The sequence below is a fragment of the Xyrauchen texanus genome, chromosome 32 (assembly GCF_025860055.1).
Source record: "Xyrauchen texanus isolate HMW12.3.18 chromosome 32, RBS_HiC_50CHRs, whole genome shotgun sequence".
Lineage (NCBI taxonomy): Eukaryota > Metazoa > Chordata > Actinopteri > Cypriniformes > Catostomidae > Xyrauchen > Xyrauchen texanus.
Window position 1 is genome coordinate 41,231,505 of NC_068307.1, and position 16,595 is coordinate 41,248,099.

At 37.6% G+C, this 16,595-nt stretch overlaps 1 protein-coding gene across 3 annotated transcripts in view; it reads right to left on the minus strand.

The window, feature by feature from the left end:
- Window positions 1-3,934: 3,934 nt before the first annotated feature.
- The window catches only part of LOC127625959 (SAP domain-containing ribonucleoprotein-like), a 70,939-nt gene continuing 58,278 nt past the window's right edge, over window positions 3,935-16,595 (minus strand). Inside the window, exons 8-12 of one of the 3 annotated variants that reach the window (XR_007968388.1) lie at window positions 16,094-16,113; window positions 15,926-15,994; window positions 6,126-6,212; window positions 5,138-5,243; window positions 3,978-4,113 (exon numbers count right to left, since the gene is read on the minus strand). Coding sequence is in view for 1 of the 3 variants with exons in the window: in XM_052101462.1 (XP_051957422.1) it covers window positions 4,072-4,113; window positions 6,126-6,212; window positions 15,926-15,994; window positions 16,088-16,113 (224 nt within the window). In the remaining 2 variants the exon portion in view is untranslated. Of the gene's footprint in view, window positions 4,114-5,137; window positions 5,244-6,125; window positions 6,213-15,925; window positions 15,995-16,087; window positions 16,114-16,595 lie in introns of all 3 variants that reach the window. The other 2 variants (XR_007968387.1, XM_052101462.1) reach the window with 2 other exon arrangements.

Genomic DNA, 16,595 nt, shown 5'->3' on the forward strand with positions numbered 1-16,595 from the left:
GACGTATGCAAGACATGGGTTTCAGCCGTCGCATTCCTTGTGTCAAGCCACTCTTGAACAAGACACAGCGTCAGAAGCGTCTCACCTGGGTTAAAGACAAAAAGGACTGGACTGCTGCTGAGTGGTCCAAAGTTATGTTCTCTGATGAAAGTAAATTTTGCATTTCCTTTGGAAATCAAGGTCCCAGAGTCTGGAGGAAGAGAGGAGAGAGACAGAATCCACGTTGCTTGAAGTCCAGTGTAAAGTTTCCACAGTCAGTGATGGTTTGGGGTGCCATGTCATCTGCTGGTGTGGGTCCACTGTGTTTTCTGAGGTCCAAGGTCAACGCAACCATCTACCAGGAAGTTTTAGAGCACTTCATGCTGCTGACCAACTTTATGTAGATGCAAATTTCATTTTCCAACAGGACTTGGCACCTGCACACAGTGCCAAAGCTACCAGTACCTGGTTTAAGGACCATGGTATCCCTGTTCTTAATTGGCCAGCAAACTCGCCTGACCTTAACCTATAGAAAATCTATGGGGTATTGTGAAGAGGAAGATGTGATATGCCAGACCCAACAATGCAGAAGAGCTGAAGGCCACTATCAGAGCAACCTGGGCTCTCATAACACCAGAGCAGTGTCACAGACTGATCGACTCCATGCCACGCTGCAGTAATTCAGGCAAAAGGAGCCCCAACTAAGTATTGAGTGCTGTACATGCTCATACTTTTCAGTTGGCCAACATTTCTAAAAATCTTAAGTAATATTCAAATTTTCAGAGATAATGAATTTGGGATTTTTATTAGTTGTCAGTTTTAATCATCACAATTAAATTAAATAAACATTTGAAATATATCAGTCTGTGTGTAATGAATAAATATAATATCCAAGTTTCACTTTTTGAATGGAATTACTGAAATAAACCAACTTTTTGATGATATTCTAATTATATGACCAGCACTATGACTGACTACCTACCTACCTACCTACCTACCTACATACCTACATACATACATTACAATACATTACAATACAGATTAACATAAATCAAACTTTCACTTTTTAATACTTTGTTGCAAATCCTTTGCAGTCAATTACAGCCTGAAGTCTGGAACGCATAGACATCACCAGACGCTGGGTTTCATCCCTGGTGATGCTCTGCCAGGCCTCTACTGCAACGGTCTTCAGTTCCTGCTTGTTCTTGGGGCATTTTCCCTTCAGTTTTGTCTTCAACAAGTGAAATGCATGCTCAATCGGATTCAGGTCAGGTGATTGACTTGGCCATTGCATAACATTCCACTTCTTTCCCTTAAAAAAACTCTTTGGTTGCTTTCGCAGTATGCTTCGGGTCATTGTCCATCTGTACTGTGAAGCACCATCCAATGAGTTCTGAAGCATTTGGCTGAATAGGAGCAGATAATATTGCCCGAAACACTTCAGAATTCATCCTGCTGCTTTTGTCAGCAGTCACATCATCAATAAATACAAGAGAACCAGTTCCATTGGCAGCCATACATGCCCACGCCATGACACTACCACCACCATGCTTCACTGATGAGGTGGTATGCTTTGGATCATGAGCAGTTCCTTTCCTTCTCCATACACTTCTCTTCCCATCACTCTGGTACAAGTTGATCTTTGTCTCATCGGTCCACAGGATGTTGTTCCAGAACTGTGAAGGCTTTTTTAGATGTTGTTTGGCAAACTCTAACACCCATTTCACACATACTCCGTGTGCAGTGCGTATGCGGTACGTATATGGTACAGGAGCAGCACGCGCTATAGTGCTTTCACATATGTTGCGTTTGCAGTGCGCTACTGATCCGCAGTTTCTGTGTGCCACAAAATCAAAAATGTGTAAGGAATTTTGATTTTAAACCCAAACGTTTAATTTGAGATTGTTTAAGGCATTGAAACAGTATGAAAATTCATTTTAATCATTGTGATTCTTTGTTTTACATGTAGTTCGAGTTGAAGAAAAGCTATCGCGCTATATCTGTTGCTAAGAAGGAGAAGAATGAGACGCATTTGCGTTCACTGTCTTTTTTTAGGGTAAAAAAAATCATATAGGATGGCATTTTGCAACTTTTGGGACTATAATCATTCTTTTTTGTTTTTCTTGACCCTGTAATTTAGTAACTGTAGAACACATTAACTGAAATTATGCATATATGATGAAATGATTACGGTTTCTTGTCAATCTATGTCTATTTTAATGTGAACAATGCGCTGCCACTTTAATTCAGTGCGGTGCAGCACAGCAAAAATAGACTCGGTGCGTAAACGATCGCTGCACTGCTGTATACGCACCGCAACTGGAACGGATCGACGGACTGCATCCGCGTGCAGTGTAAAAGCTCTAACCTGTTAACATGGGTACGGAAAAAAATACGCACTGCAAACGGAGTATGTGTGAAACGGGCGTAATCTGGCCTTCCTGTTTTTGAGGCTCACCAATGGTTTACATCTTGTGGTGAACCCTCTGTATTCACTCTGGTGAAGTCTTCTCTTAATTGTTGACTTTGACACACATACACCTACCTCTTGGAGAGTGTTCTTGATCTGGCCAACTGTTGTGAAGGGTGTTTTCTTCACCAGGGAAAGAATTCTTCGGTCATCCACCACAGTTGTTTTCCGTGGTCTTCCGGGTCTTTTGGTGTTGCTGAGCTCACCGGTGCGTTCTTTCTTTTTAAGAATGTTCCAAACAGTTGATTTGGCCACACCTAATGTTTTTGCTCTCTCTCTGATGGGTTTGTTTTGATTTTTCAGCCTAATGATGGCTTGCTTCACTGATAGTGACAGCTCTTTGGATCATATTGAGAGTTGACAGCAACAGATTCCAAATGCAAATAGCACACTTGAAATGAACTCTGGACCTTTTATCTGCTCCTTGTAAATGGGATAATGAGGGAATAACACACATCTGGCCATGGAACAGCTGAGCAGCCAATTGTCCCATTACTTTTGGTCCCTTAAAAAGTGGGAGGCACATATACAAATGGTTGTAATTCCTACACAGTTCACCTGATTTGGATGTAAATACCCTCAAATTAAAGCTGAAAGTCTACAGTTAAAGAACATCTTGTTCGTTTCATTTCAAATCCATTGTGGTGGTGTATAGAGCCAAAAAGATTAGAATTGTGTCGATGTCCCAATATTTATGGACTTGACTGTGTGTGTGTGTGTGTGTATATGTATGTATATATATATACATACAATCCAGTGTGGATTATATACATAATATATACACAATCCAGTGTGTGTATATATATATATATATATACACACACACACACACACACACACACACATATACATATACATATATATATATACACACACATGCATAGTCATTATGATTCAAAATTAACAGATCATCTTATAACAGTCACATCCAACTGCACTCAATTGATATATTGTCATACAAGATCCCTCAGACACCACAGCACTGGCTGTGTCTGGGCCCCCAATGCCGTTTTGTAAAGACTATTAAGGATTTAGTTCTCTTCTTTTTTTGGAAATTCAAAAAAATGTGCAATGTTCAAATGTGATTCAATATAGTGATAAATTTCAATATCGAATGACATGAAAAAGAATATTGTGATAATATTTTTTGTCATATCACCCAGCCCTACCTATTTGGTAAACTGATCATTTTAATTATTTTGCTTCTTTCGCTATTGAAGTCTATGGCTGTCGTATGCTCAGAACCGGTTGGAGGAAAGTTATGAAGAGGACAGACAACTTATACCATAGCAAAATTTGTGTGTCTAAAACCTAGTGCTAGCAACAGTTTGAAGTTTCACTTTTGTATAATGCCAAAATAACTTTTGAATCATAAAGTCTACAAACAAACTGTTTCCCCTCGGATTCCTTACCTCATGCCAAGTCAAATGGACAACTATGCAATTCATCAATGAAGGAAATAAGATGACATTCGCTACTTAAGAAATGGGGTATATTTAATGTAAACAACATTGAAATAACATAACCATAGCATTACAGAGATTAAAGCATATTGCAAGATAAGCCTAAACAAAAAAAAAAAACTTTAATATTCAAAAGTACAAAAAGGGTCAGATCCATTTTTAAACATTGCCAAACCGCTCAGCACGTTTACGCTTCTTTGCCTGAAAGAAAGAGAATGGGAAAAAAAAAATAAAAAAATTGTTGTGTAATGAAAAACAAGGTAACAGGCTGATGCAGCCCTAGAATAACATGAATGCACTAACAAAAATCATCCATGTAAACCTGCAAGCCACATCAATAATAAAGTCTACAAGACCAAAACTGGAGCTGAATGATGTATAATCTAGCCTATTCAGACCAAGCCTGTATTTTCTGTACAAATGTTCGTTGCAAACGAGATTTCAAATAGGAACAATGGATTCCAATGATGCTATTCAGACCGGGTCAGACAAATCATCTGTCGACAATGTAAAGTTTGTTGTTTTTTATTTATGCAGGGGAGTCAGATTTTTCTAAAAAAATTTTTGCCACTAATCAAGTAGCAAACACTTGCATTGGACATGCGGCTGATATGCACCACCGAAAATGATATAGGACTTCTATTCTCACACACAAAAACACTGAATTCAATGCAAATATGCAGTAAAGTAGTAATATAGAAGCAGTAAAAACATAATTTTAATAATAATTTATGTAATGTGCTGATACCTCATATTTTATAATATTAATATGTATATCACTGTGCCTGTTATATAAAAAAGCAGTGAGGTTCAGCTATTTGTAAGCAAAAAATATTGCCTATAAAGTCTTGTGATATTTTACTACAAGCTTAGTGCATGATAAGTATTCAAGCCTGAATTCAATACAAATATGCAATAATTAAAAGACCCTGTGAATGTGTTTTCTTTTATACTATTTTGTAATGTTCTGATGCATCATATATACTATGTCCATATTTACTTAAAGAACACCTATTATGGTTTTTCAAATATTACCTTTCATGTAGTGCGTTATATAGCTGTTTGTGAATATAAAAAAGTCTGCAAGGTTTCAAAAATCAAAGTGCACGACAAATGTAGTTACTGACTCCCAAAAGAAAGAACCGAATTTGAACACCAGAAACTAGTCATTAGTAATTCCAGACTTCCTGTACTAACCTACGTAATTTGGTAACAAAAAACCCACCTCTGGTCTTCATTGGCTTTTCACGACCAGCATTGACTCGCCCTCAAACAGTACACTAAGCGGTTGACCAATCACAACAGATTGGTACATGAGCAGAGAAGGCTTTCTGAAAGGAGTTTAGAATTAATCATTTAGAATGGATCACTGAATGAGTCGTTTTTGACACTAGGGAAAAAAGGTAAAGGTGCAATTTAAAATTGAGCAAATTAAAGTGTTTTTTGACCATGGATGCATGTAAATCTATTGTATGAGACCTTTAAAACTAAATTAGGCACATTTAAAAAAACATAATAGGTGCTCTTTAATGTTATTATACCTGTATTTACATCATTGTAACATGTCTTGTATTTTCCAGGCAATAAAAGAAAGAGAAGCTGGATTCAGGAGTTTGTTTGGAATATACCATGCATGTATAGTACATACATACATACATAGCAAAACACATGCATAAAAATAAAGACAAGTGTCGTATGCAATAGTGCCCTTTTACTCATCTCACTTGCACACTTGTCTCTATGTGAATAAACCTTTCGATTGAAGTTCGTCTTGCAAATTTATGTCAGATTTGGTGTGAACAGGCCTTAACATCAACGTCCAGTCGATAACAGAAGACTATGCTACCTTTTTAAAACTGCAAACTTTGTCTAAAAAAAAAAAAAAAAAAAGAGGATTGTGCTGACTTGCTATGTATGTAAGCACTGCAGATAACAGCAACTCTGTTGCAGTTAGGAAGCTGTCAGGATGCAGACAGCTGACTGATTTGAGAAAATCTTCAAAGGTTTTGCTATGAAACAGCAAATATGGAAATGGTGCTCCTCACATATAGTCACATATTTGAGGACTTATCTGTTAACTTCATTCTCTAAATGGATGAAGTATAACATTGGTAAGCAGTGAGTTTTCAAAGAGGATGGCACTTCAGTTAAAAAAAATCTGAAAAATTCCATAGAAAAACTCAAACAAATGTCTGAAGAGTCTGAAATCATACCTCTGAATCATCCACTCCAGCAGAGGCTGCACTTGTGAGAATGCCAAATCTCTCCTTTCTCTTCTTCAGCTTTTCATCATCCTCAATCTAAAGAAATTTGGCAACAAAACATCAAAAGCAAGAGCAGTTTAACAAAGCAATGGTTTAATGCATGTCCTTGTATCCTTGTGTACAATGCAAATCAACAGTAAAATGGCAGTGGAAGAGAAAGATTATTTGGCTTAGTGGTGGTTAAATCTATATGAAACGGAAATCTCAACCCGTAGAAATTTTAGTATCGTTTCCATCCAGATTCTGCTAAATGCCACCGGATGTTAGGGAATGCACATTCCAATCAAAGGTTGTACCTCAAATAATGTAATAACCATATTATTTTTATGTGTCACCTATTTTCTGTGAGGTTTTTTTTATTCAAAAAGGTGCCTTTTTCTCAGGGTCTTTGACTCTCCCTCGTGAGAGAATAAACAAACAAAGATGGTTACAAAGAAAACTGATGGGCTAGTTTAATTTCATGCCATCTAAACTGTTTTCTTTGTTTTTTTTTAAATCTGTCAAAATGACAGATGAGGAAAATTACCTCAGGGATTCTCAAATAACTTGATTGAGGGGTTTGCTTCAGAATTAAAGCAAAAGCTAATATATTATTCAACTAAAAGGAGAGAAGCTTCTTGCTTTTAGCATTAAGTAAAAAAAACAATGCCAAGAATAAAATATTTTTTAGTGCTGTCAGTCTATTAAAATATTGAATCACAATTAAATCACATGATTTTTATTAGATAATAGCGATTAAGAGATTTTGAAAGTGCTGACATTTTTTTCTATATATACTTTTCCTGTCAAAATAAATGCATTTCCTTTTTAGGAAAACAAAATTATTAAATCACCAATTAAATCATATTAATTATTTTTATTAAATCACCAATTCACATGACATTGGGGAAACTTGTAAAGTCTATGTGGGAGGTGACAAATTTAAAGAATGTGTCCCGAAAGTTTGCATATTCATTTCAATGTGCAATAAATCTCTGAAACCTCATCCTCCACAATATTAATCAGCTGGAAGGCCATGGCCATCCACTTTGAATTTGGAATTCTCATGATTCGTGTCACTCAAGTGCCACTTTGAACTCCACATGAAAAGCACTGCAGAGAACATCAGCGTTTGTAATGGCATAGTATCAACACTCGTACTGCTTCTGTCATATCCATGTATGGCAGAAATAGTAATAGTATGGAAGTAAGCCATTCCGAACACAACCAACGTCTTGTTCTGCTCTTGTGCTAGCACCACCTGAGGATACCTCATCCGAATTGTCTGGTAATCATTAGCTGATGCTTCAAAAAGGTCAGTGGCAAGTGGTTCAAAGTTGAATTATTGTAACTTTGAGGTGCGGCATCAGACATACAAGCTGTGCAGCTGTCTCTCATTATTGCAATTTTGTGTGTTAAGATTCAGGTGACAGAACTTGATTTTTGTCACAGCCCCATCTGCGTTAGTTTTATAAGAGGTCCTTTTTCAATCACTGACACAGAATCACATTTGTGAGTGTGCATGTCTGTGTAATTGACTCCGAATTGCAAAGGTTCCACCCCATTTCAACCAGTGTTTAGAACTTGCATGGAGCTAAATAAAATGTATTTTGTGAAAATTGGTAAACGCGTTAACCACATTCAAGAAATATTGTCATGTTAAACATTTTCAATTAATTACACACAGGCTGTGAAAAAGTATTTGCCCCCATCCTGAATTTCTTCTGTTTTTGTGTATAGCTCGTACTAAATCTTTTCAAAAAATTCATACAAAATCTAACAAAACAAAGGCAATCTGAGAAAACACAAAATACAGTTTTTAAATGATAATGTTATTTATTGAAGCAAAAAAGTTATTGTAACGGAGTAAAATGGAAAGGAGGCGGCGAGAACTGAATGAAGAATCAAAGTAATATTTAATTAAACAAAAATACATAAAAACTAATTCAGGGCAGCTGCCTGAAGCTCTCTCTCTCTCTCTCCCAAACCTCCACCTCCAGCAGCCTTTATCCCTCTAGTCAGCTTGATTAGGGTCCGGGCGTGCGAAATCACGGCCCAGCCCTGCCCTTCTCCTTGCCACAGTTATCCAATACCAACTGGGCCTGTGTGAAAAAGTATTTGCCAATCCACAAATCTATGAAACTGCATTCATATTGGGGTTCAGCTAGACTAGACACACCCAGACCTAATTACTGCCAGCCCTGTTCAATCAAATCTAAAAAAATAAAAAAAATTCCAGAAATTAGGAAATGTGATCGAAATAAATCAGTCTGAGAAGGGTTACAATGTTATTTTAAAAGCTCTGGGACTCCAAGGAACCACAGTGAGATCCATTATCTCCAAATAGAGAAAACTTGGAACTTTATTGAACCTTCCCAGAAATGGCCAACCTTCCAAAATTCCTCCCAGAGCACTTCGATAACTCATCCAGGAAGTCACAAAAATGCCAAGACAACATCCAAGGAACTGCAGGCCTCTCTCGTTTCAATAAAAATAATTGTTCATGACTCCACTATCAGAAAGACCCAGGCCAAATAACATCCATCTAAGAATGGCGAGGGCGAAAACCACTGCAAACCCAGAAGAACATTAAGGCTTGACTGAATTTTGCCAAAACACACCTTGATGATCCTCAGACTTTTGGGAGAATGTTCTGTGGACTGATGAGTCAAAAGTGGAACTGTTTGGAAGAGTTACATCAGACAAAAATTAAACAGAATTTCACACAAAGAACATCATACCTATGGTAAAGCATGGTGTGATGATGCTTTGCTGCTTCAGGGCCAGGGTGACTTGCAATAATTGAGGAAAACATGAGTTCTGCTCTACCAGAAAATCCTAAAGGAGAACTTCCGGTCATCAGTCTGTGTGTTGAAGCTCAAACACAACTGATTATGCTGCAAGACAATGATCCAAAGTATAGGAGTAAGTCCAACTCTGAATGGCTCAAAAGAAGCAAAAAATGTCCGAGTGGCCCAGTCAAAGTCCTGACATGAACCCGATTGAGATGCTGTGGTAGGACCTTAAACGGGCAGTTCATACTCGAAAACCCTCCAAAGAACCTGAACTAAAGCAGTTCTGCAAAGAAGAGAGGGCCAAAATTCCATCACAGCGTTGTGAATGACTGATATCCAGTTATCGAAAGTGTTAGGTTCCCGGTTGTTGCTGCTAAAGGGGGCACAACATGCTATTAAGTTTAGTGGAGCAGTTAGTTTTTTCACATGGGTGATACACTGGTGGCCAAAAGATTGGAATAATGTAGAGATTTTGCGGTTTTGGAAAGGAAAGAGGAATACTTTAATTCACCAAATTGGCATTCAACTGATCACAAAGTATAGTCAGTACATGTAAAAAAACAGCATGTAAAAAAACAGCAAAAACACTATTTGAAAAAAGTCATTTTTGACCAAATCTACCAGCAGCCATCACTCCAACACTTGTCCTTGAGTAATCATGCTAAATTGCTAATTTGGTACTAGAAAAACACTTGCCATTATATCAAACAAAGTTGAAAGCTATTTGGTTTGTTAAATGAAGCTTAACATTGTCTTTGTGTTGCCACAGTATGCAATAGACTGACATGTCTTAAGGTCAATATTAGATCAAATATGGCAAGAAATAAACAGTTTTCACTAGAAACCAAGTCAATCATTGTTTTGAGCATTGAAGGCTATAACAATGCTTGAAATTGCCAAAAACAAAAGATTTCATACAAAAGGTGTATACTACAGTCTTCAAAGACAAAGGACAACCGGCTCTAACAAGGACAGAAAGAGATGTGGAAGGCCCAGACACAACTGAACAAGAGGGTAAGTACATCAGAGTCTCTAGTATGAGAAATAGACGCCTCTTGCATGTCCTCAGTTGACACTTCATTGACTTCTTCCCGCTCAACATCAGTTTCATGTACAACAGTAGAAGACTCAGGGGTCCAGGCCTTATGGGAAGAATTGCAAAGAAAAAGCCACTTATGAAACAGAAATCAACAAGAAAAGGTTAGAAGGCAAAGAAACAGATATTGGACAACAGATAATTGAAAGAGTGTGTTATGGATCTCAACCCTATTGAACTTATGTGGGATCAGCTAGACTGTAAGGTGTGTGAAGTGCCCGACAAGACCACCACATCTATGGCAAGAGCCACAGGAAGTGTGGGGTGAAAAATCACCCGAGTATCTGGACAAACTGAACGCCAAGGATCTGAAAAGCTGTCATTGCTGCACATGGATGATTTTTTATGACAAGTCTTTGAAGCAGTTTTTTTTTTATTTTTTTTTTTTTATTGTAAAAGTATACATAGTGATCAGTTGAATGAAAAATACATGAAAAAGAAGAAATCAAGAAGGGGCAAATACTTATTCACATTACTATGTTTACATATTAAAAATCTGGTTAGATCCCCACAACCACAACCATTGTGTCCTTGAGCAAGGCACTAAACTCCCAAGTTGCTCCAGGGGGATTGTCCCTGTAAGAAGGGCTCTGTAAGTCGCTTTGGATAAAAGCGTCTGCCAAATGCATAAATGTAAAAATAATTAGAGCTGTCAAACTTAACATCTAATTTATTGAAAAATATGCTGTATTGCAAGTGGAAGTGGCAGGTCTACCATTACTTTAGACACTGTTTGAAATCAAAAAGGAACTTGCAATTTCTTCATTTCTGAATTATTTCCATCGTGAAATAAATAAATTTTTTGCCTAATTTAAAAATGTACGCATATACATTTCTCCAAAATTCCAACAAATAGAAGTGTGTAATTATTAACAAAATGAAATGTTTTAATTGTTAAAGATTCAATTCAAATTTGATGGACTTTTGTTATGAAATTGAAATCTTAAAAATGACTTGTGCGCATTTCATTATCGACCAAAAATGTCAATATATTTTCTTACATCACTCACCCCAATTGGGCCTTTAAATGAAACAAGAGCAGAACAGATTTTTTTTATTTGTCACTGGCGCTTTCTCAAAGGCCTCAAATTCAGGTGAGAAAAACAATTGACTATACATCAATTTAATTTTTTTACTAAATGTGAGATTAAATGCGGTGTTGAGCACTTATATTTCCCAAGTACCACTGTCCAACAGTGAGACCAGTGGACACAGTTTCTTAAGAAAGCATCTACTCTTTCCATGTCCCTCAAGGTCATTGTGTTCTCATTTAAATCCTAAAGCAGTCGTCCTAAACCCAACCCTGTTCGAGGAGGCCCCCCTAAGACTGCACATTTTGTATATCTCCCTTATCTATATTTTGAAATACACGTTGTTGCATACATGTACAAGTTGTGGGGTGTGTGACAAGGCCGTGGCCGTGCCATGATTCTGCACGGCCAGAGTTGAATCAGCTGATCAGTGGGAGAGCGAGATAAAGGAGATGGAGATGCCAGTTACAGAGAGACGCACAAGGCCACGCTGCATGTGTGTCCTTATGTTTTATGTTGTTTTAAGTTTGAGTTTTGACATTAACCTTACGTTGACTGTTCAGCTGTTTTCCTGCCTCCTCCTTGCCCGTCTTTATACTGTTAGAGTGGTGCCGAAACCCAAGAGGAAGGAGGGATGCGCTGTTGCAGAGACCTCACCGTTGCCATCCACCACTGGAGGAACCACTGCCATCCGCAGATGAAAGGGAGGAGCGGTTCTGTCCATCAGGGGCCGAAGGAGGGATGCGCTGTCGCGGAGACCTCACCACTGCCATCTACCACTGGAGGAACCACTGCTGTCCGCCGATGGAGGGGAGGAGCATTTCTGTCTGTCAGGGGCTGAAGGACTCGCTGCCATCTGCGGGGGGAGGAACGAGCTGACGTTCGACAGCGGGTGTAGCGGTTGACTGGGTGTCCAGAGCCAGCGAGCAAGTTCTTCTCTTTCTCTCCTCTCTCTCTGCTCGCCCTCTCCCCACGCCTCCCCTCGTCTCGTCTCTCCCCCAGGTTCACAGGAGGCGGTGTGGACCACCGGCAGCGTCTCCCTTCCAGAGTTGGTCCGGTGGTGCCTTGGCCTGGGGGGAGGAGGAGGGTGTGGCTGGACCATGATGGTGCATGGCTGAGGCTGATCAGCGGGAGAGCGAGATAAAGGGGAGCCGGCGGTGCCAGTTAGAGAGAGAGATATGCACACGGACGTGCTGCACATGTTTATTTTTGTTTTAAGTTTGTTTTGACATTAAACTTATGTTGACTGTTCAACCTGTTCCTGCCGCCTCCTTGCATGTGCGTATACTGTTACAGGGTGCTTGAAATATCAGCTGTATTAATGGCCGATAACAATAATTTTTTTTAATAAAATTATCATGCTGATAGTGGAGTTACTACCGATATTTTGTGTCTGCTAGTGTCTTCTCTCCTTCAGGCAGGCAAGTCAGTTGGTTGCCATCATAAACATTACGCCATGTACACAGAGATTTGTGGTTGCATCATGTTTGTATTGTTTTTTGCTTCATGTTTGTTACACACGGTTACATTTATCAATTTAGCGTTTTATCAGGATTACCATAAATACTCTTAATGTGCACGATACAAGGATTACAATAAATACATACAAGTATAATGTCATTTATTTCTCATTCAAATCAGCATACATCTGTAATAGTCATATAGTAGTGTAATATTTTCAGTTCACATTACATTCGCCAATGCTTTAATAGCAGCAGTTAAGAGTTCAGATTATAAAGTCTTATTTTATACTTTTAGTAGTTTTAAATTAATTAGGTGTCAGCTCCAGTTTAAAGTGTTTAAACATTTTTAATAGCATGCAATTAACACCTTAATTCGACAGCACTAGTTTAAAACATTAATTTTTCTAAAATCGCGATTAACGCACAGCACTTCCATTGTCAGTGATAAGATGTAGAAAATGACCTCTTAGCACTATTATTTGATGGGACTTGTGATAGTAATGAAGTATTTTCAGCCTATGTAAGGCACATTTTAATTACCACAGAAGCACATTAAGTCTTAACCATCACTCCGCTGTTCTCCTGGAGTTCAAAGCAGCGTTTGACGCTGGGGGTCTTCCTGATGTAAATCATGAGCGCAGCGGATAGCCACGGACTACCAGCAGATTAATATTGTGGAGGATAAGAGTTTAAGAGATTTAATGCCCATTACAGTGAATACTAACCTATGGGGACTAAAGCCATCTTTAAACAAAGGCAGCACAGAAGCTGCATCTGTGGCAATTATTTTCACAGAGCAGGAATAAATGCATTTACACAGCAGTTGCAAATACAGTAATTGTTATGAGATTAACTTTTTTTTTTTTTTATGTAAAATGAGATAAAGAATAAAAAAAAAAAAATCAATATGAATGAATAAATCAACCTATTGGGACAAATAATAACCTCCCAATTAGACTTTGGGAAGAGTTTAAAATTAGATGTATTGGTGCCATTTTAGTGAATGTCTTTATACTGTGGAAGGCTTTGTTTGGAAAATATGAATAATGCTTTGTTACATATTTCTTTGTTTTTTTTCCTAAGATGAAAATAAATTCATTTTGACATGGAAAGTACTATATATTTGTCAAAGTTCACTATTTTCAAAATCTGTAATTAATCGTGATTAAATATTTTAATCGACTGACAGCCCTATTAAAACACAGATTATGTAAACAAAAATGTAATTTGAATTTAATATATTGAAGAAAAAAAAGAAACCTGAGATGACACAGTCTCATTTCACAAGTCCACCACACACTAGGGTTGCAACGGTATGAGATATTCACGGTATGATAACGGTCTCAGAAAATATCATGGTTTCATGGTTTCACGGTATTACACAATTACTATTATTAGTGAAAACAGAAGGGTTATTTTATTTATTTTTGAGCAAACTATTATAATTGAAACCATTTATTGTATTGAAGTATGTGTAAAAAAAAGTCTCCATTTTGAAAATAATATTTTCTAACAAATGACAATAAACAGAATTATAAACATGATAAAAAATATCACGTAACTATAACATGTTTTTTAACTAAAGCATGTTAGTTTACATGTTAAATGAACTACTAAATGAAAAGTAACTTCAGCTGTGTGAACTTTTAAAGTAATGTCCTAGGATTATTAACAGATAAAGGATTATTAGGAACACCATACTAATACTGTGTTTGACCCCCTTTCGCCTTCAGAACTGCCTTAATTCTACGTGGCATTGATTCAACAAGGTGCTGAAAGCATTCTTAAGAAATGTTGGCCCATATTGATAGGATAGCATCTTGCAGTTGATGGAGATTTGTGGGATGCACATCCAGGGCACGAAGCTCCCGTTCCACCACATCCCAAAGGGGGGCACTTAGTATTGCTTTTGTAGATACGATGTTCTGCATTGATTTTGTTTTTGTAACTTAAGCGCAGAAATAGTTGTGTACTCAATTTTCTGGAGTGTATCTGTGACTAATGGGTCTATTCTGCAATTGCCTATAGTATTTTATTGCTCTACAAAGATAGATACTTTTCTATCAGGCATTAAAAAACTGAATAAAAGGCGGAGATTATAAATTTATTTTGCCATCTCTACTTCCCTGTTAATTTATTATTCCGTTTTAATAATAATAATAATAATTAAAAAAAACATTTATAGAACTTGTAATGTTTGTCACAAAGCGGGCGAGTTTACTTTGCACAAATAAAATACATTTACATATTCATCGCTGGCTTGCTTTTGCTTGCATGTCAATGATGCCGAAATCTACTTTTATATTTAATTTAATCACTAAGAAGGGTTGCCTGCAAAATTAGTAGCACCAAACATCACAAGCAGCCTCAAGAATGGACAGTATAACACTTTTCCTTGAGCAGAATATTGCACTACAGATTGCTAAATTTGTTCAAAGGGGAAAGTGAGACGTGCATGGTTGCCAGTTTGCACAAATAAGTATAACATTAGGCGGAATTTTTCCAATTTGCGCAAGTATAAATCTCAAACTGGTGGTGTTTCGTCTCTTATCTGGCAACCTTGAGCATGTTATACGCTTGTGGAGACGCGTTACGTCCCAATGCAAGTTAACTGAAATAATAAATGAAAAATAAAAACTCTTTTACGATAAATGAGCCTGATCCAGCCCGCGGGGCCGTATGTTGCCCATGTCTTCTTTAGCAGTTTGCGAGATTATCAGTAAATCTACGTTGGCAGTCCTAAATAGTCTATACCTTGGAGTGGCCGCTGAAATATCTTCAATGGGAGAACCATGGCATTGCTCTTTCCCTGCTGTCCGCGACCCAGTCCGAATAGACCAGTTGAGAAACACTGCTTTAACACACTCATGTCAGACCCCCTCGCCTCACTTCTCTCAGACATTTTCTCCACTGAGATTCTCCGTCTGGTTGCATTTTTTCCTCAATACCGTAGATAAGCAAATGTACATGGTATGATAACCGGCAATTTTCAAACCGTGGTATACCATAAAACCGGTATACTGCTGCAACGCTACCTCACACCACTGATTTCTGTGCAAAGTGTTCTTAAAAATCATTCTTGCATAAATTCATGCATTCAAAATATTAACTCTTTTTGCTCATTTTATGAAAAAAGCCCAAAAGTCATAAGAAAAGTCAAGGCCATAACCAACAGCATGAGCTAGTCTTATTTTGATTTGCAAAAATAGAAATATTAATTCACACTCCCACAATATATATATATATTGAGGAATATCCAGGGTGAAATCGTACAGAACAGTGTAAGAAAACATAATAGAATACAAATATATCTTAGCATCATATGGCATTTACTCATTCGTGTAATTTATAGCCTAGTCTGTTTTGAAATATAAACAATGCATACCTTTTTTGAAACTGAGGAGACATTCATACCAAACCGATCTGCTCTCTTCTTTAACATCTCAACGTCCACCTGTCAGAGAGTGATTTTTAACAGCTGAGAAGTGATAGCAAGAGTCGACAGTAAGAAAGCAAAGTGTGCAAAATGTGCAACCAGATTACTTACACTCACTTTGGGAATGGCTGAAGTTCCTAAATTCACAAAAAAAAAAAAAAAAACAGCAGGATGGGGATTTTTGATAAAAGACATTTGAAGTACTTGTGGCTAGAGATGCACCGATACTACTAGTATCAGGCAGATACTGGGGAGGTAAATACTCGTACTCCGTATCAATGTCATCATTTCATATTTCCGAATACATTAATATAATGACGTGGTTGCACATGTGTGTGCATAGTGTTTAAACCGTTTAAATCTAGATCTGCTTTTTTTTAAATCCATCTTTACCTGATAAACGTGGATTCTATAACATGACAAAAGACAGCAAGAAAGTTGCGAAATTGTTTGAAACCAATGCATGAGTTTTCATTTCATCTGCCTTCTCCCTCTCACTGCACATTTTTGTTTGAGGGAGGAGAAAGAGAGAGAAAAAAAAACACTATGAAAAAGACTTGCGCTCATCTATAATAGAGATAACCTTCGCAGTTCCATCATAGATGAGAGCATAACGGCT